Raw genomic sequence first — 21,110 nt, 5'->3', positions numbered from 1 at the left:
TCTATAAATTTAATCTGTACTTAGAATTAATATGATGGAAAAAGAGATAGTTTATTTTATTTATGACTACGAAAGAAAATTAGTGCTTTTAAGTAGCAAGTAGTAAGGGTTTTAGGAAATGAACCCAAAAGGTTAACATATGTGACTCCGATATCGTATTCCGACTCCGGTATCGTATTCCGATTCAGAACCCGACCCATCCTTGCTCTCCTATAAATATGGTCCCAAGACTTTGCTGGAGTTGCTCATATTCCATTGCGAGACGAGTAGACGACCCAAGTGAGAAGACGAAATTGAGACGTCTTCTTGCTTGTTCTTGAATCAATTCCTCTCTCTCTCTCTCTCTCTCTCTCTCTCTCTCTCTCTCTCTCTCTCTCTCTCTCTCTCTCTCTCTAAGGTTTAAGAGTTACAACTTATACGAAAAGATGGGAGGTAATCTCTGTGGGATGGTGGAAGGATTGAAGCCGGCCGCTGGGATGGTTTTGATTCAGGTGGTGTTTGCCGGGGTGAATGTCTTCTACAAGCTGGCCATCAACGATGGCATGGACTTGAGGGTGCTGGTTGCTTACAGATTCCTCTTTGCCACTGCTTTCTTGGGTCCTCTTGCTTTCTTCGTAGAGAGGTACGGTACATACTTACATCAATCCCTTCATGCTCTTATTTGGAGCAGTAGCTTGCTTCCGTTGAGATCGGCCGACGACTCTTATGCACATTTGCTAATCCTGATTGATTGATTGATTCCACCAGGAGGAGTCGACCAAAGTTAACATGGAAAGTTTTGATGCTTTCGTTCCTCTGCGGGCTCTTCGGGTATTATGTTCGTCTCCTCTAATTATTAATCTCGTCCTCAATTCTCAAATCTACCTTTACATACATGAATCTTTGCTTCGTTTCTGGACCTTTTGGTACAAAGAGAATTTAATGTACATGTTGAGTCAAAAGAGAGAAAGCTACAAGGGTCACGAGGAACGTCCAACACTAGTCACTTGTACAACCTCCGAGAGCCCTTCTCCTGCCTGGCACGTGGCTTCCTGTTTGTTGAGGTTGCTTGGTCTCGATGGAGGTTGTCATTAAAGGGGAGGAAGCATTCAAAATCTTCCAACACCCTCCAACTACTAGAAAAACCCGGGCTCCTTGCCTTTCTTTTCTCCGGCTTGCCAACTAATTATATAATCTATACGTTATTATGGTGCAAATTATTTCATTTATTGCTCTACCACTTTTTTTTTTTTAAGTAACTGGTTATTTAACTGTGAACAGTTTTATAACCTACAAATAGTTATATTTTGATCAAAAAGAGAGAAACTTATAAGTAGATGAGTAGTTTAGTTTTCACTTTTTTAGCTATGAAGTTTCAAGAGAAAAGTTTTGGTACCTACGTGTTAACTTTGGACACCTACAACTTAATCAGAGGTAATTTTGTTGGATTTGCAGGGGCGCCTTAGCACAAAATTTGTACGTCTACAGCATCAAACTCACATCAGCAACCTTTGCGTCAGCTATGACAAACCTCATCCCTGCAATCACTTTCGTTCTAGCTGTTATATTCAGGTAATCATCCAATGGTGTTAACTACTTAAGTTTGGAGGATATAATTCAAGCAAAGTTTTGTTTTTGTCTAAATTTGATATTAATTTAGACTCTCTCAGATTGGAGACTTTGACCATGAACACCATTTCCGGGCACGCGAAGGTCTTAGGCACAGTGGTAGGAATTGGTGGTGCAATGCTTCTCACTTTCTACAAAGGAGTAGCCATTAATCTTTGGTCTACTGGCATTAACCTTCTCGATAACCATAATGGAGGAGATAATTTACCTCCCAAAGAGCCCGGTAATCACGTTATGGGCTCGTTAATGGCCATCTCTAGTTGCTTCTTCTACGCTGTCTGGCTGATAATTCAGGTAAATCAACGCGCGTTTATGATCCGGATTCCGATAAATTAAGGCTGCTACCATAACCCTAACTATATATTGTGTTTATGTTTTTTTCTTTAAAAAAAAAAAAAAAAATATATATATATATATATATATATATATATCTACAGGCGAAGGTGATGAAAGAATACCCATGTCACTACTCTACCACTGCATTAATGTGCTTCATGGGCACAATTCAATCTATTTGTTTCGCCCTTTGCACACAAAGGGATTGGGCTGAATGGAAGATTGGATTTGATATTAGGCTTCTCTCAGTTGCCTACTCTGTATGATTCTTTCCATCACTAAAAGTTCCCCTTTTTCTAAATCTGTCAACACTGTGCTACTATGCTAAGTGGGTGTACTCTTCTTGGCTTTGTAGGGTATATTGGCATCTGGGTTGATCCTCACAGTCTTGGCTTGGTGCATCAAAAGGAAGGGACCCCTCTATGCTTCTATCTTTAACCCTCTCATGCTTGTCACTGTGACCCTCTTGAGTTCACTGCTACTAAATGAGAAGTTGCACTTAGGAAGGTGAGATTTATTCATCCTTTCCACCTCCAAGAGGCAGGTGTAGAACCCTAAACCCTAAACCCTAAACCCTAAATCCTAAACCCTAAACGCTAAACCACTTTAAGGAGCAATTCTAAAATTTGAAAGATGATGATAGGTTACTTTTTTGAATAAAATATGAGAAGGCTCACCAAAGTTTCTGTTGTCAATTCTTTGTGTGCAGTATATTAGGAGCAGCACTAATTGTGGTTGGATTGTACGTTGTCTTGTGGGGGAAAGGAAGAGAAGCTGCAAAGGTGGGGGAGTTGCCAGTGGATGAGTCTATACAAGTAATCATTGATTCAAGTCAAGATGGAGGATTGGAACCTCAAGGTGCAATTGCAGTTGGGTCAAAGAACAAAACTATACCTTCAAACTAGTAATTAGTAGCTCTAATTACTCCTTCATGATCCTTTCTTTTTCTCTTTCTTTTTCTTTTTCTTTTTCTTTTTCTCTCTTCTAATGCTGGAAATTGTTGTAGGTAGATGAAATTTTGGAAATAGATAACCAGGGATGTCCCTGATAAAAGATTTCACCAGAATGAGGAGCTATTAAAAGAGAGAGAGAATAAAAAGGCATATGAACTTGAGAGAAAGATCACCTTCTTCTATTACCATTCACTCAAAGGAAGGAAAGCTCACAGGCAGACTGAGCTTTCATTTCAGCTCAAGAAATTATAGATTTATTATAATTTAATTAAGATCAATTTTGAAATAGAATTCTTAAGAAGAACCTCCAATTTAGAAATCAGCATGACATTAAAACCACAACCACCTGAATCGGACGCTCAATAAAGATATTAATCAAGATTAAGCCTTAATCGAGCCGAGCCACACCTAGATAAAGTCTTAATCAAGCCTATCTTAAGCCCAACTCTTAAACTAGCCCAATATATATAATATATTAATAAACGAACAATGTTTTGATTTAGACTCAGCTCAACTTAAAACGATCAGAGCCCAAGATATCAATTTTAACAGCCCCATTATCAATCCACTATGGGCCTGAAAAGATTTTAGGTCCTACCAACTTAGGTACTCCCCAGCCCATAGAAATTACCAGATGAAATTGAAAGAGATTTAAGAATAAAAAATAATAATAAAAGAATGGTATTTGGGAAATCTAAATAGCTAGAAAAAACTTTGACACCTACCAGATATCTACAAATACTACTCTGCCTATTAATTGGTTATTTTCTGTGGGCACTTAAGAAAGCTTCAAGTAATCAAGTGTCATGTAATTAATCCATATTAGACACAGACCCAAATCTAGGGTTTAGCCAAGAAGAGAAGAACACTACTTAGTTGTTGAAATATAAAAGATATACTTGGTTAGTGAGATACTAGGCACAAAGATATTGATATAGAATTGTTTTAAGCAAGACATCCACCAAAACTTCATAAATATGGTGGACAAAGTTGGTGGGTAGATAATAATCCAGTAGCACCTCTTGATCATTCTGATATGTATTTAAAGTATTCCTAACTTTATAATAAGAGATTTACCAATCTTTCTGGGACAATTATAAAAGTATCTCTACAATTTGCTTTCATAATACTATATGAATTTTTATTATAATTCACATCCTATCATTAGTTTTCTTGACAGACTCTTACTATATAAATGAGTTCAATAAAATAATCTTAATACACCCAATAAAATAATTTTAAAATCAAATGAGGAGTATTTTAGTTTACCTTTAAAAGTAATGAAATATTCTTTATTTTATTGGCTAATATTAGGTTAAAAGTAACTCGGGATATTTTAGAGTAAAGTATATGAGTATATATATCTATAGGTGGTGCTTTTAATAAAACTTTCCCCTTTTATTCTTAAGAATAAGCATGCATGTCGTCTCTGTTTAATTTGTTTCTTTAGATGATGGCATGAAACAAAGTGGGAGTAGCTCGGATGTCAATGTAACGCAACGAATGCCACAAACCATCATAATAACTAATATGATGACCCTCTTATTTTGCTATTATTATTTTCGTTTTGCCACGACCTAATAATGCAATCTTTATCTTATCCTCGTTACTTGAATGATAACTTACGTTTCTAGTATATATAATTAATATCTTATTCTCGTTATTTGAGAGAATCATTAATAATAATAAAAAAATTATCATTTATGAGTCCGAAGGTTATATATGGGTTAGACAAAGAGTCTTTTATTATTTAGGGTTGGAGTTGAACTCATGACCTCCTCAATAAGATACGTATTAATAATAAATGTTTCTTACGGTGAATATCCTAAATTTTATATTTTTTTGTGTGCGAAAATTTTCATATTATTTTTGTATTTATAAATTAAAACTTTAGTGATACTCTTAACTGAAATAAGTATATACAAATGACAATAAGAATATTCTATATTTTTATTGTTAAATCAGGGTAATTTTACTAGTTAAGTAATAATTAAGTGTCTTAACATATACACACACGTAAGTATATATTTTTTTTATTAATAATAAGAAGCTCTAGTATATAAATTGACTATAACATTACATATCGACCATAACAAATATATACACTTAGTTTTCAAAAATCTAATATTACCAATTAAAAATCCAAAAAAGAAAAGAAAAGAGAACCTAATAAAAACTTACATAGTTTAATATATGTATTGCTTTGCATGATTTCATGGCATGTAACATGTTGCATTGAATTCTTATTAATAATCCCAACATGTGTTCATTTTAATATGTCAAAAAAAAAAAAAAAAAACTTTCAACATTGCATCTATATATATATATATATATATAATGATACATTCGAGGGCATCTCATTCTCTCCAAATATTTTTTCTCAACCAGCATATAAAAGCTACGGCTTAATGACCCTTTAAGATTTATTACTTGTATAAGCAATAATATATTAATATATTGGAGTTGAACACAAAGCATTGGTTGCAGAGCAAGTTGTAATTATTAAAGATGGACTACTCTGTTACGCTTTATTTGAATGTATGGTGACTCACATGCCAAGGTCTACAAGAAAAAGTGATCCAAATTTACCAAATTGCTTAAGGGGATTTTCTTTTCTTTTTCTTTTTCTTTTTTATTTTCACACTATTATTATTATTCACTTGTCTTTAGTTTCTCCATCAGTATCATTATATTCTAAATTAATGCCTATAAAATTTTTAAATAAAATTAGAATCCCATGCTTAATTCTGCAACGTGCCATATATTTTTATCTTATTATCATCACGCTCTATCATATAAATATTTATAATTTAAATTTTATACATGACTTAAAATACTTTAGAAATACTAATGGAAATGAGAATATTCTATTACTTTTACAAATAATGTTTCCTTTACTTTAACATCATGTAACTACCCAAAAAAAAGAAAAATGCAGTAAAATACTCAGTAATATAATTGTGAATAGAACATATAAATCCATTTATCCACTTAATTGATGTAAATATATATATATATAAGTAGTGGTATGTTGTAATTGAAGTCATCATCATATGATATGAATCACTCGTGCACCTAATCAAAAACTTTCATTGAAATGCTCAAAATATTCGAGTGGAATGGGCCCTCAAATCCCAAATGCTAAATGCAAGAGAGCAATAATGGGGAACAAAGGGACATCTCTTCCAATATTGGGGTCATTTAGAGATAGTGCTTCCTCATATGCCATCATTCTATCGACATCCACTACCATAACTTTCAGGACAAGTACTTAATATATATATATATATATATATATATATATATATATATATATATATGAGATTTTATATTCGATGATTCGCACACAAAAAAATACAAAGTTTATTTTTATTTTTATTTTTAATCTTTTATTTGGTCAGTCAAATTTTGATTTTTGGTTACATGTTGGATTTTTTTTTTCTTTTTCTTTTTAATTTTGCGAGCAGTGAAGAGATAGACTTCTGATGTGTATACAATGAATTCTATAATAAAACTATGAGACTCCTAGAAAAAATATAAATATTTAATAATTATAAATTATGTAAGAAATCTATAAAACAGAAAAATATATGGGTTAAATATCTACGTAATTTATAATAAAACTATGAAATATAATTAATTTTTTGTTCAAAGCAAACTTTTTTAAAAAAATTAATAGGAAAAAGACTTAAGAGGCAAAAAAAAAAAAAATGAAAATCAAATGGGTTTTATTTATCACCCATTTAAATCTAAAAGAGAATTTTTTTTAAAATTTTTCTCCCTTTTTTTTTGGCTTGAAAATAACATTTAAGAATATAGGAAATGGTTTATATAGATCTCTTGGTTTTCTTTAACTCTATTGTTACTTTTACTAACTATTCTTAAATATTTATTAAATTTATGAAAATATTGAAATATTCTTGAGAAAAAATATAAACGATAGTAGTTTAGAAGTTAAGGAAAGAAGAAAAAAAAAAGTTAGACAAAGATAATTTAAAAAATAATTTCAATATCTTAAAGGGAATATTCTGTATAAGTTAACTCATTATATGGTATCAAAATTGTAAGGAAAAAAAAAATATAGGATAAAATTATAAATAACTGGAAAGCAGGGTGTTGATTACAAAATCACGAACATATAGAGAGTTATTTAAAACTTTCTTGAAATATAATTATCCAGGCTTGATTTGGTTTCTCGATACTAATCAAAAAATTATTAGTGGAAGAGGAATTAATAACCATCAATGAGACGAGGCAATCTTCTTAATTTACTTCTAATCTCTTTTACAAACCAAGCTGAGTTTTATTTATCTATTTATTTATCTTAATTATGTCTTCCATCGGTCACCTAACTCATGATTAACGAGCAATTAAGCAACTAGGCAGCAACATTTCTCATATTTTATTTTCTTCAACAAATATAAGAATAATGAGAAAATATATATCTAAATATAGGTCGTGTCTATAGGTTAAAATTACAAATTATACATCATAAAAACTCTTTTAAAAAATAAACTATAATAGAGTATAATTATGAGCATATATAATGTTTTGAAATTGAACCAAACCTCTGTCATAAATGAATTACAAAGATGATGAACTACGTGAGACAAAATTTAGCACGAGATAAAGCCCGTGAATTGAGGATCAAATGGGACGAATTGATGGCCAACAATGTCATCTTCTGATTAATGAGGTAGAGACACTGCCTCGTCTACCCATAACGTCGTCAGAGGTGTATTAACTCGTAGTTTGTCTCATTTGATATATATGCAACCATTTGTATGATGTTAAGTATTTTCTTGTCTGTTCCTATTGTTTTGATGCCTATGTTCCCTTGTCCTCTTTGAGCTTTAAATAGTCTATATGCTGATTACTCTTTTATTATGTCTTTGGCCTAGCTTTCTATTTCATCGTAATAATAAGCCTTCTATTTCAAAGCTTCACTAAATGCGTAATAGCATATTGATTGCGTGCATTCGATGACTGCATCATGCCTAAAATTTATAATAAATAAAAGTTGATGCAAACACATTCATCTAATAACATGTTTAGATTGACAAATTCTAATTGATTTCTTATAGCAACTAAAACCGATATATTTAATTTTCATAGCTCACTGCTATAACAATTATATATTCTTGCTCTCAAAAAAGAAGAAATAAGGAAAGAAAGTAAGTAAATTTTACTAATCACATTTTATATTTTATTTATTTTATAATTTATAATCGTTTTTGATGATTTTATGACCTATTTCTTTTTTATATTTTGTATATAATATCATAATACTATTTTGACTAATTAATATTAATCAACTTACTAAAATACCTTCAAATCTAACCTCCTCCTTTTATTGCTACCGCAATTGTCATTCTCTCCTATTTCCATTTTTCTCTTTATTTTTTTCTTTTTTCCTGCTCATTTTTTACTAATGTCATGAGAAAATGAAAGAAAAGAAAATAAGAAGATGAAAGAGATAAATAATTTGAGTATGTTATAAAATATTTAATATATTATAATAAATTTTTTTAACTAGTATCATTTATGTTAACCTAGGATATTAAATTAAAATTTTAAAAAAGGATCTAGTTATAAAATTTCCAACGACAGACAGGCAGACATGAATCATAAAATGTTAGGTGTAATTTATATAATTCCTCTTAAAAAGTAAATATCGTACGAATAAATTATCCTCAGATGGTTAAAGAGATTTATATTGTACGAGTATTTAATAAACAAAGCCCTTAAGATTAAATATAAGCTCAATATAATTGCACCCAGGGTAACCCTATTAAGAACAACTTATTATGTCTATTTTGTTTAGGTACTAACTACCACCAAACACTAATCTCCATTTAATCCTCAACCAATGGGCTCTCCTCAAAGGCCCACTGGCCCACCATATTCTTCTAATTAAAAAAGTTTTCGTCCTCCAAAAGTCCACGTGGCTTCAGATGATGTGATCTACTGATACTCGTAGGGGTATATTAGTCATTTAGGCATCTCTAACTTTCATAATTAGAGCGTGCTCGCCGTCATCACCCGACCCAGTTCATAAATATTGGAAACTACGGGGAGTAATAATACCGAGGACCGGAAAGCCACATAGACCTTTCTCCGGGTACCAAAGTGCAAAAGTGCAAAATACGTTTTAAGTTGCACCTCGGGGGATTTCCTCTACTAACAGATCCAGCGCTAGATCGAAGTGATCGCGTCCGTTGGCTTCGTTGGACCAGGATGAGGTAAAGGACGACGGGGGAGCACTTGACACGAGCTCACGGAACGGAAAAGGCTCGAGGGTCACGCGAGGGGGAGGGGACAAACGGAGCCGTTCCGCACGCCCGTCTGAAATAAAGACACGATCGTCGAATTACTACCCCAAAACGCGACTTGCTGCTTGCTTTTTAGTAGCCTCGACAACTACCCAACAAAAGCTGCAGACTACTTTATTTGCTTCTAGAGTGCTTTTATTTACAAAGCTACCCCTGTAAAGAACCGTTGCAGGTCTTTTATAGTATCTTTATAATGTAGTTAATTTATTTCTCACTCCGTATATATTGTTTTGAATAAAACTTTGCCCATAAAACAATATTCTATATAAAGGCGATTATGTGTCATCGCTTTGTGTATTGAGTGCGAGTCATGTTATGCATGCAAATATTCTACAAACATAAACTACGTGGTAACTATTAATATATAGAATGATGTCATATTCAAAGCGTAGAAGTGTTTATAGAATGTTTATTAAATGTTTATGAGTATATCAACGTATTTTTTCTTTAATAAAAATGACTTATAGTTTCAATATCAAGAGTTTTTTTTAATTTTTCATTATTATTTATTTATAATAGTAAAAGTGAGTATTGATATGTACTCTATTATAATAAAATGTGCATGTATAGTAGAATATATATATGTACTTAATTTTTGAAAACCAATCTTATTTAAAGAAGAATAAGTGTAATTAAATTGTAAAATTCCCTAATCTACTAGTTGGTGGTATGTTTTCATATCCACTGTTGTAGTTGTTGGGAAGTAATTGGGTTACCATCATTGCTCGCCGCTTCGAGGAAATCCCGTCGTTGGTGGCGTACGAAGCGTAATTAGTTTGACGCCGTGAGCATCCAGACTGCCGTCACATTAACGGAACGGAAAAGTCAACTCAGTTCATGAACGGAACGGATTAACTAGTGAGCGCTGCTGCGCAAGGCGCAGCTCCTTTTCCCTTCTCTCTCTCTCTCTCTCTCTCTGTCTCAAACTCCATTTAAACAACCGTCTCAGATCCGTTTTTAGAGAGAGAGAGAAATAGAGGGAGTTGAGTGGTGGTTCCTATCGTGTGATCGGATCGTAGGCGGGGATTTTAAAGCACGGGGCTTTGAGGTCGTCTATGGGGATTCTAGGTTAGATCGCGGATTCTAGTCTTCTCTAGTGAGGATTTCATCTCTTGTTTGGCGTTATGTCTGTTTGCTGAAGAAATCGGAAAGGATCCTTAGTTTTCTTCTCCGGTTCTACTCGAAGTTTTTCTGATAAGTTTGCAGTTGTTCAAGTTTACTACACAAAGGTCTGGTCTTGGAGTCGTTTCTCGTTATTTTCTTGCAAATTTCTTGCATTTTATAAAAGATCTTTTTTTTCTGATCAGTGGATTTGATGCCTCGTTTCTATTTCTCTTTCTATTTTTAATTTCTCACATTGGGAAGTTTAGGGTTCGAAAAAAATCTCCTTTTTTTTTTTTATCCTCTTTGGGTTATTTGGAGAGTAGCCCCTTGATTGCGAAGCCTCTACCTTGCTTCCGAGGAGAAAAGGGTGCAAAAGAGTTTATCTCGACATCTATATTCCAAAAATCTTTCGTTTGCCGTGTCAGTCGTTTCAGGCGACTATGTCTTGTAGGAGATTAGCTTTTGGTTGCACTTTTGCTTTTTCTTCCTTGGTTTGGTAAATTCTTTCGCGTGCCTTGTGATTCCTTCTTCATTTGCTTACCAAAAAAAAGAAAAAAATAGGATTTTTTTTTTCTAGAAGAAGTTATTCCAGATGAGTCCCTTTTTTTCATAATCTTTAAGTTTGTCCAAGTAATACAAGCGCTGTTGGATCTTTTTTTTGTCAAGCCATCTCTTGCCATGTACAGAAACAGTTTACCAAGTTGTATTTTGTGGTGTTGTCATTTGCTTTTAGCATGAAAAGCAATCTCCTTTCCGTATTGTCACTTTGCAGTATTGTGAACTGTTTCAGGCCCGGTCGTTTTTCTATGCATTTATTTCACTCGGTGTTGTAGATAGACTCATGTCATGGCCTCAGGATAAGCTTGGAGAAGCTTTTAAGTTTCTCAAGTAATATTTGGTTGACATCAATTAAATGATTCCATGGTCGGTTTTTACTTATTTTTATTTCTTTTGCCCTTTGGGTATCTCACTTTATGGATATTTTTGGTGATAATTTTTGTGTTTTTTGTGTGCATAATATTGATAAGTTCTGATTGTTAAGGGCTTCTATTACTTTGTCATTTGTTTCTATCTTCCCAACCTTGTATTTATTTTTCTTTGTTTTTCCTGTTCTGTAGGGTGAGCCTTTTGGTATAGACATGTGAATGCTCCAGTTGCAACGCAGAACAAGGTATAAATGCTATATTTATGGATCTATTGTATAGAATTGTTCCTACTTTGATCCTCTGATCACTTTCTGTTCATTTTGTGTCATATATCACAGGCTCTGGTTGTTATGTAATCTTGATCTAAAGGGAGTTGATTTTTGTATGCTTGTTGGAGGGCTTGGTCTACCCTGCTTAGCTAGGTTTGTAACTTTGATTGGGTAGATGTCATTCCGCAGTATAGTTCGTGATGTTAGAGATAGTTTTGGGAGTTTATCAAGACGGAGCTTTGAGGTGAGGCTAGCGGGCCTTACAGGCCATTACAGAGGAAAATCTCAGAGTTCTGTGCATGAGCTGCAGGACCAACCTCCGGTGGTTCAGCAGAGTTGCTGGGCTAGCCTTCCTCCTGAACTACTACGCGATGTGATTAAAAGGTTGGAAGCTAGTGAAAGTACTTGGCCGGCTCGCAAGCATGTTGTTGCCTGTGCAGCTGTTTGTAGATCATGGAGGGAAATGTGTAAAGAGATTGTTAGAAATCCAGAATTTTGTGGGAAGCTCACTTTTCCGGTTTCTCTGAAGCAGGTAATATTCTTCATTTTCTCCTTTAAGTAACTTGCTTATCTTTCAACTAAGTTTATCTTTTGTTATATTATATGGTGACAGTCATTTTATGCTAGGTGTTTTTTTAGTTTAGAAAAAGAATGAATATTGCTTAACTGGATTTCTAGCTTATTTGGTGCTTCCACAAGCAGTAGATAATTGATAAACTTTAACACATTCTTTTTACAGCCTGGGCCTCGAGACGGAACAATTCAATGTTTCATTAAGAGGGATAAGTCAAAATTAACTTATCATCTCTACTTGTGTCTTAGCTCTGGTGAGTTTGCCTCTCCCTCAGTCCTTTAGTGACGCCAATGATTTTATAATTTTTTACCTTTTGCATCAATCATTTTAGATTAGCATAATTCCTGTGAGTCTCATTACCACTTACAGGTCTCGTAATGTTTCCTGTAAGATTTGATGATAAACTACCAATTTGCTCACTGACAGTAGTGGCAGTTATAAGACAAACTTTTCATTGCACTATTTATATGTTGTTGCATTATCAGCTTCGATCTTGGTGTTGAAAAGTTCTCATGAACAGAAGTAATAGTCATGGGCTTGTTTTTGTGGAAACCCATAAAAGTTTTCGTGCACACGACAAACTGACTCATGATTGAATTTTGCACAGCTGTGCTTGTCGAAAATGGGAAGTTCCTCCTATCAGCTAAAAGGAACCGCAGGACAACCAATACTGAGTACATTATTTCTATGGATGCTGACAATATATCAAGATCAAGCAGTTCCTACATTGGAAAGTTGAGGTACTGGAATTTTGGTTGTTAGTGAAATGCTTTGTGAGGTGCACTCTTTAGAAATATAAAGCATGAGATCAAGACCAAGCAATTCCTTTTGTTATGCAGGTCAAATTTCCTAGGTACCAAATTCATAATTTATGACACCCAGCCCTCGTACAATGGGACTGCCGTCTGTCAAACTGGTCGGACTAGTCGCAGGTTCTACTCCAAGAAAGTTTCTCCTAAAGTTCCCTCTGGTAGCTATAACATAGCTCAGGTGACATATGAGCTGAATGTCCTCGGTACACGGGGGCCAAGGCGGATGCACTGCATTATGCACTCCATACCTGCATCAGCCCTGGAGCCTGGTGGCACAGTCCCTGGTCAGCCTGACCAGCTTGTTCCCCGTTCACTGGAGGACTCATTTCGCAGCACCTCGTTCTCCAAGTCCTCCATTATGGACCGTTCCATGGACTTCAGCAGCGCTCGCTTCTCTGACATCATTGGACCAAGCCATGAGGGGGATGAAGAGGAAGGGGCTAAGGAAATGCCACTGGTGCTCCGCAACAAGGCCCCTAGATGGCACGAGCAGCTGCAGTGCTGGTGCCTCAACTTCCGGGGTCGGGTGACTGTTGCCTCTGTGAAAAATTTCCAGCTGATAGCTGCGACTCAACCAGCAGCTGGTGCCCCAACTCCATCGCAGCCTGCACCAACCGAGCATGATAAAATCATCCTGCAGTTTGGCAAAGTGGCAAAGGACATGTTCACCATGGATTACCGCTACCCGCTCTCCGCCTTCCAGGCTTTTGCAATCTGTTTGAGTAGCTTCGACACTAAGCTGGCCTGTGAATAAAACATAAATTGCAACCTAGAGAACGGAACAGATAATTACAACACTTCCCACGATATATTTGTGATTTGTCCTCCTCTATTCTTCTTGGTAGTCAGTGTGCTTGCTGTAACCTGAAACTTTATTACTAAAGCTTACGGTACAGCTTCTGCATATTGTAATCAAGTCGTAATTCCATTCTGTGTTTTAGTGTCATCTTCATCATCTTTATTCTTCAGGACTCTTCATATCGTATTAAAATTACTCCTCTATTAGGAGTAGGAAATCTCTCGCGGTACATTCTGAGAAGCAAACGCTTTGTTCTTTCATGTCATTGTCCAGGAATAGTAGTAATGCTTTCTTAATGGTGGCACGCCGACGTAGATGTTGGCCATAGTAGTGGGACACAGGCAGCTGGGGACTAAGTGGAAGAGAAAGTGGTGTGGATATTGGGGTAGTCATGGGTGATCACAAGTTTAGCATGATTGCATTTGAGTTGGTTGGGTCCTCCCTGTATTCTTATATTGTGCTAAGTGGAGAATAGCCTTGTCTATCTACCCCACTCATCTCTTATCTTTTTCTTGAGTAGAGTTGTCCATTATCTTTTTGCCAGATCTTCTACATATATAAAGAGTAAGGCTTAGACAGCTGGGGGAATAAAGCTAAAAGGAAAGATGATGCCCCCATGATTAAAGAGACAATTAAAGACATATTAAGATTTGGTGTACCATCTAAGAGGAAAGGTTCTAAAATGCAGGCCCGGACTGATGCGGGACCCCGGTGGATAAGTCCTTGGGATGAATGAACATTAACATGTAGATGAGAAATTGATGCAGAGAGCATTTTTCAATGAATACTAGGAATAATGGAAAATAAAACTCCAATAATTTTATTTAATCTTCAGTAATCCCATATTATAATCTCTCAGCAATATAAAATAACTTAAGAGGGTAAAATTATAAATTTGCAAAAAGAGCAACAATGTAGAAAAAGATGAAGTAATCCTGGAGATCCAAAAATATATAAGAATCATATAAATTCAATATTTTTTTCTTCTAAAATAGTATAATTGTGATCGAAATAGGACATAAAAGAACATCATTAATTAATTAATTAATTTCTCGCTCCTCTTTCTTTGAAGACAAATAAAAAATAGGACATAAAAGAGCCAGTAGTATGTATATTGTTCATAAATAACCAAACTGAATATAATTAGATATTTTCTTTATTCACAAGGAGTCAGAGTGGTTAATATGTAGATTTATTAGCATCTTAATAGATATAGTTAATATTATAGATCTAATAGGAGAAAATTAGAAACAAACAATCATTAATAATTGGAATGATTGGAAGGAAATCTAGCTTGATCTTGAGGTGGGAAATACTGGGAAACTAATGGTATATATATTTGTTTCTTTTGAAGCAACTCTAAGTGTATCAGGTAGCTTCTACGTGGGCGATAAATAATCCTTCCATCTACAATCAAAATTTGTAAGACAACACGAAGTTGCCAAACAATCTGCAGCAAAATTAGCTTCTGGGCTTTATATTAAAGATAAAATTTGGTAAGATAATAAATGTCATCAATCAAATTGTCAAGAGAATCCATTTCAGTAACGAGGAAAGTTAATATTTTTGACGACAATGAGCGTTTCACATGTTGCCCAAACTTCTTCTACCTCTAACACCAATCTGAACACCTTGCATCTATTACCTGTAATGATATGAGAACTATTAGGCAGTCGGGCTAAGAAGCCAAACCCCTACGAATCTACGATGGATCAACGGAGGATCTATCAGTTTTGATCTCTGGGAGCTCCCACCGAAGAAGGAAGCTGGGGATTGAGCTTCTTTGGCCTAACATCAATCTGCTCAAAATATTCATAAGTTGAAAGCTTTGTAAGCCTGAGTGACCCCACCAAAGCCTTGAACAAAGCGAGTACGTTCTTAGGTGGGCCAACATTACAATAAAGTCAAATTTCGTATGGTGTATCAGAAAATATACACTTAAATTCGTTTCAAGACCTCAAATTTGTCATTATTTAAAATCTAAGAGTCTCTTTTGTTCTGTTTTGCAAATAGCCCCCCCTAAGATGACGCATGGATCCAATATGAAAAAAGAAATGAAAACCGCTAATGGCATTATTGAGAATTAATCGAAAGAAACGCCCGTTTATAAAACCACAGCTTGGATTTTAATGGTGTGCTCTCATCTCTGTGCTGCCCTAAAACCCATCTCGCCGTCTTCGATCTCGCTCGCCGACTTCTTATGTCTCTGGTGGTATTTGGACGTCGCATTAAAATGCTACGAGTTTAATGTCTTTGTCGTACTACGATCCCTTCTTGTGCATCTAGTTCTTGTTAATTGAAACAGATTTAGCTCTATATTTTTCTTGTCGAAAATTTTGGAGATGTGGTACGCCTTTATGTTGTGGCTGTTTCTTCAGTTAGAGATTTGTCATGATTTTTTGTTGCCCTTTGGTAGTAGAGATCTTCAGCACTGAGCAGTTAGTTTGATCTGGGAATGGGTCCTATCGTCATATCGTCATTGTTGTTGTCGCTCGTTGCTAGCTGTAGATATCCCTCAAATAAGTGAGGTGAAACTTGTTGTTTTAGCTTACCAGGAAGGTTGATGGTGAAATCACTACTTTTAAACGATTCATGTAGCTGTAAAGAAGCTCTCTTTTGTTTTTGGTTAAATGATGGTGGTAAGCGTGAATATTATCTACCATTTAGACACTGTTTCTTCCTTTTTTTAAAAAAAAATTTAAATTTTTTGTTTTTTTTTTTGCTTTTGAGTTCATAATTATATTAAAAAGTCATCATGGAAGATGATTTAAATCTATAATGAATTACTTGATGGTAGGCAATAGTAAATTGCTGAAATTTGTTGGCATTTTTGTGTTTATCTCAAATCGTCAGATATGATTAACCTCCTTGGCTGAGTTACTAATGTAAATTCTTACTCAATTAAGTTTTGAGTTTGACAGCGATTTTTCATTTGATTTGATGTGCCATTTGTTCTTTACATTTTGATTTCTAAAGCCTTTACACAGAAAAGGGTCGAGCACTTCTTATTTCTTGTTTTCATGTATTTCTCTCCCTTTCTTAAAATGCTTTTATGGGAGAGCCCTATGATGGAAAATAATATTTGTGGAGCGGTTCCGTGGTTTTTCTAGTTGAGCAGAGGCATTTTGCGAACTCACCACCTTCCCCTCCACCACCACCAGCTTGGCTGCCATTCATCATCTGTCATCATCCCCACCACACTGTCATTATCATCCCCATCTTCTCCATAATCTTAGAGGCATGCCTCCAGTGCTCAACTTGAAAAACTATTGTTTGAGCTGACAATGAATGTCAAAAAGCTATGAGATCTGAGGGCTTTACTATTGAACAAAGTAAGCATGCAGATATACTAATTTTCTTTTAATAATTGTATAACCGTAGTTTAATGATTTTTCATGGATATTTATACCTTTTCTTCTTCATAATAACTTTATTTGCCAAAATGAGGAAATTATATTTAAGTAGTTGATCTGTATTATTATGGTTTATTTTCTATGTCATATAGTAGAGGATGTTTTGCTACTTCTTATGTGATGTGTTACAACTCTTACCCTTCTGATATTAAGTCCTTTTGGTCATGTCTCTCTGCTGTAAAAAGTGCTGCTGTTGGAAGCATTTGTTCTGTTTTCCTTCATAGTATGTGATGCCCAATGATGGAAAACTCACTTTACAGAGATGGTGCTGGCTTCTGTTTTGGCATTGATGCATGTTTTCTTCTCCTATCCCTACATCACTATCACCACAACCTGTGCATCTTTCACTAACATTCTCATTGTCTTGACCTCTCAGATCCATTTTCATGCATGCATCAATGATGGTGATAGTTCACTTGAGCCCTCAATGGTTTTTTATATCTATGAGATCTGAGGGCATCTAGTTTCTTGGATCGTGCAACCACCAGCACTGTATTATTATCTAGTTTAATGACCCATAAACAACTAGTGTCAGTTATTTGGGCGAAGGATTAAAAGGATGATAATGAGAATTCATTCCTCTTAAAGCCCAACACTTTCTGTTAATATCTGTCTTTTATTGGACCAGATGGGCCTCTCAGTTGAAGTAATAATGGATGGCCTTGGTGAAGGAAACTTTTCCTTGTATTGTCTCTATTACATGCTGTTGGAGTTGCTAATTTTGTTTGTTGCAGGAAAAAGGAGATTGCTTTTGGCATATCAACATTTGCATACCCCTTTTTTTCTGAACTTATGAAGCCTTTCTTTATATTGAGATCTGGTGAAACTTCTTGAAAGTTGAAAGCTATTACATGTGAAATATGGTGGAAGAAAACTCAAAATAAAATAATGGATGTTGAGTTATAAAGTCTTTTAGGAACTTAGTGGTCACATGCAAAGCATTGGACTGAGAACTAGAGTTAGGAAGTTGGCTATCCATCCTCCAGAGAGGGAGTGGATTTGGCTAAAATAGAGAAATCTGATTATTTAGGAAAAATCTGACAAATCACTTCCTGAAACCACATAATAGATAGTGTGAAAATTCCTGAAACTACTCACTTCACTTCCCGCACCACTCCTACAGAAAAATTAAACTAACAACTTATGAAATGAGCATTTGAGTGGTTTTACATATATGAATTTATCACAAACAATAAATAAGAGAACTTATGTGAAAATGGTTTATAGTTTAGTGTAATTATCTCCTGTATTTTTTTTAATTTAGAATCTGCTATTTTTATATGTTGTTTCAGATTTGAGCAATTTTATATTTGTCATGATATTAAGAATCAAATATGTAAATATCCAATGCTGGACCAGTTTCCAACTCTAGAGATAAAGTTATCTATTCATCAAAACCTGAGAACAGTCAAGATGATATTGTAAATAAAATTTTCAAGTCCCTCTTTAACTCTTGGGCACGCTGACTCTTCCAAATGGATAGTAGCAGTTAGGTCACATCAAGCATTCAAGAAACTGGAGCAATTTATCTATTTGCTTATTGTTAGTGTTCTCTTAAACAATCTTTCTTGAAGAGATTACTTGTGTTAGTGGTGCTTCTATATTCAACATTTTCTCTTATATGATAAATTATTTTGATTTCTTTTATGTCTGTGTAGCCTTATTTCTAAACAAATAGTTCAAGTATGGCACTAAATTTCACATATTTTTTGCATTCACATTTGTTTCTATGCTGCTTACTTAGTTCCAGTAATTAAATTGTCTGATCCATGTAATACAGAAAAATATCCATTATTTTGTATTGTGAATTGTGCTAAAAAATGCCTTGTGATATCTTTAAACGTATATTTGGTTGCATTTTCACTTTGTATTAAGCCATACAGCGCCCAGTGATGGAAAACTCATAATTTTTGAGCAGCTACATGGTTTTCCTCTTTGAGCATTGGAGCATTATGCAGGCTCACTGCTTCCATTACCACATCCATTTATATTATTGCACCATTATCTCCTCCTCCTCCTCCTCCTCCTCCTCCTCATCATCGTTATCATTATCATCATCATGTATGCTTCATTGCTCACTTTGGAAAACTATGCTCAAGCTTCAGTGAATATTAAAGCTATGAGATCTGAGGGCTTCACTACTGACATTTCATATGTATATGCCTAATATGTTTTTTTTTCTTTATTCAATAATGCTTCTTGTGTTGCAATTGTGGATAGTGGATGCATTTGAGTTCTGATATTGTTTTCTCTTACTTATTTCTGCATGGATACATTTGAGTCCTTCAAATAGAATTTCAAGTCCCTTGTAACTCTCAGGCACTCTGACTCTTCCAAACGTATAGTTGCCCTTAGGGTCACATCAAGCATTCAAAAAACTGGATAAATTTGTCAATTTGTTTATTGTTAGTGTTCTCTTAAACTATCTTTCTTGAAGAGATTACTTGTGTTAGTGACGCTTTCTACATTCAACATGTTCTTTCATGAGATTAATTATTTCAATCTTTTATGTTTGCTTAGCCTTCTATTATGAAGAAATAGCTAAAACATGGAACTAAATTGCTTATATTTTTGGAAGTTGCATTTGTTTCTATGCTGCTTTTTTACTACCATTAATCATATTGTCTGATCCCTGTAATACAGAAAAATATCCATTATGTTGTATTTTGAATTGTGCTAAAAAAATGCATCATTGCCATTTGGCATGACTCATGATAATCTTTAAATGTTTATTTGGTTGCACTTTGCAGTAATCCATACAGTTCCCAGTGATGGAAAACTTTTTATTTCTGAGCTGTTACATGGCTTTCCTCTTTGAGCATGGGAGCATTATGCAGGCTCACTTCTTCCCTCATCGCATCTATTGATTGCCACCGCCCTCCTATTCCTCCTCATCATCATTGTCATTATCACGTATTCTTCATTGCACACTTCAGAAAACTGTGCTCGACCCTCAGTGAATATTAAAAGCTATGAGAGCTGAGGGCTTCACTACTGAGATTTCATATGTATATACCTAGATAAGTTTTTTCTTTTTCCTTATTCAATAATGCTTCTTGTATTGCGATTGTGGATAGTGGATGCATTTGAGTTCTGATATTGTTTCTCTTACTTATTTCTGCATGGATATTACTAGAAACTGCCTTTTGCATATTAGCTGTACTCCCAACATTGTTGATTTCAGGTAATGCTTATGTTCTACAACTAGTCATTTCCCATTGTTGTATTCAGTTTAATGCTCGGCCATGGAAAATCTACACTGAAGTGCTCTCTCTCTCTCTCTCTCTCTCTCTCTCTCTCTCTCTAGCAATCCAATTGCCCCGACTGCGGGGAAGCATTAGACAATCTGGTGTCAGCTATAGATGCAGGCGATGACTTGGAACTCTTTTCTACTTAGTTTTGAGCTATCAATAAATCTTTGCTCTCTTATTTGCAACTTGTAATTATCGACCTGTGCATGTGTAACTGAGCTATCAACTACATAGTGTGACAGATTATACGATGCATTTGTTCCTCGAGTGTTTGTTATACTCTTGGTTGGTGTAATTCTTTTCTAATTTCCTTCTGGCAGATGTATCAGATATTCTTGATACACACTGATATGCCATCTGATGCTGGTGCGTCCCACTGTATAACTAGAATAACAACAGAAAACACTCGTAGAATAATAATTTTTTGTTTCTTTTGTGAAAATCTCTTTATAATTAGTATATAACTAATCCAAGGTTCATCTTAAATTTAATTTATTGATACCTGCTAACTCTACTCCTTTTTCATCTAATAATTTTTATATTTTGTAGTTATTATTTTACTCTTAAAAAGATACTACTTTATAAAGTATTATTTCAATCATTCTATCCCTTTCTTTACAAATATTATTTTAATCAGTTGTGAAAATATTTTCACTTATCGTGTCACGTTAAGTATAATATAGTTAAATTAATATGAAAGTTATTCTACCGGCAAAAAGCATTTCTACAAGTG

At 34.6% G+C, this 21,110-nt stretch overlaps 2 protein-coding genes and 1 long non-coding RNA gene across 4 annotated transcripts; all 3 read left to right on the top strand.

The window, feature by feature from the left end:
- The first annotated feature begins 243 nt into the window (after positions 1-243).
- LOC140768972 (WAT1-related protein At1g25270-like) lies at positions 244-3,056 on the top strand. The gene is made up of 7 exons (XM_073109465.1): positions 244-622; positions 748-810; positions 1,435-1,551; positions 1,650-1,902; positions 2,046-2,204; positions 2,300-2,451; positions 2,654-3,056. Exons 1-7 carry the CDS (start codon positions 426-428, stop codon positions 2,847-2,849), a joined length of 1,137 nt encoding a protein of 378 aa, XP_072965566.1. The 5' UTR covers positions 244-425; the 3' UTR covers positions 2,850-3,056.
- Positions 3,057-10,130: 7,074 nt separating this feature from the next.
- Positions 10,131-13,882, top strand: LOC140768845 (tubby-like F-box protein 8). 2 transcript variants are annotated; one of them, XM_073109280.1, is made up of 6 exons: positions 10,131-10,297; positions 11,452-11,504; positions 11,598-12,060; positions 12,268-12,355; positions 12,710-12,842; positions 12,942-13,882. In XM_073109280.1, exons 3-6 carry the CDS (start codon positions 11,704-11,706, stop codon positions 13,666-13,668), a joined length of 1,305 nt encoding a protein of 434 aa, XP_072965381.1. In that variant the 5' UTR covers positions 10,131-10,297; positions 11,452-11,504; positions 11,598-11,703; the 3' UTR covers positions 13,669-13,882. The 2 variants fall into 2 exon arrangements, with proteins under 2 accessions (XP_072965381.1, XP_072965382.1); XM_073109281.1 differs by lacking the exon at positions 10,131-10,297 and adding an exon at positions 10,311-10,458.
- Positions 13,883-15,874: 1,992 nt separating this feature from the next.
- LOC140768319 (uncharacterized) lies at positions 15,875-20,282 on the top strand. Its single transcript, XR_012105750.1, has 2 exons — positions 15,875-17,045; positions 19,877-20,282. It is a non-coding gene; the product is annotated as an uncharacterized lncRNA (long non-coding RNA).
- Positions 20,283-21,110: the final 828 nt, after the last annotated feature.

Source organism: Typha angustifolia, chromosome 10 (assembly GCF_048772165.1).
Source record: "Typha angustifolia cultivar Huaian chromosome 10, ASM4877216v1, whole genome shotgun sequence".
In the NCBI taxonomy this organism is placed as follows: domain Eukaryota; kingdom Viridiplantae; phylum Streptophyta; class Magnoliopsida; order Poales; family Typhaceae; genus Typha; species Typha angustifolia.
The sequence above is the reverse complement of the archived record's forward strand: the minus strand, read 5'-3'. Positions and strand labels throughout refer to the sequence as shown.

Bases quoted from the DNA above. Each gene is read 5' to 3' on its own strand.
- LOC140768972 (XM_073109465.1), top strand. From the start codon at position 426: ATGGGAGGTAATCTCTGTGGGATGGTGGAAGGATTGAAGCCGGCCGCT. The intron at 1,903-2,045 runs GTAAATCAACGC...ATATATCTACAG, and splicing joins CTGTCTGGCTGATAATTCAG to GCGAAGGTGATGAAAGAATA. The intron at 2,452-2,653 runs GTGAGATTTATT...CTTTGTGTGCAG, and splicing joins GAGAAGTTGCACTTAGGAAG to TATATTAGGAGCAGCACTAA.
- LOC140768845 (XM_073109280.1), top strand. From the start codon at position 11,704: ATGTCATTCCGCAGTATAGTTCGTGATGTTAGAGATAGTTTTGGGAGT. The intron at 12,061-12,267 runs GTAATATTCTTC...TTCTTTTTACAG, and splicing joins TTCCGGTTTCTCTGAAGCAG to CCTGGGCCTCGAGACGGAAC. The intron at 12,843-12,941 runs GTACTGGAATTT...TTTGTTATGCAG, and splicing joins TCCTACATTGGAAAGTTGAG to GTCAAATTTCCTAGGTACCA.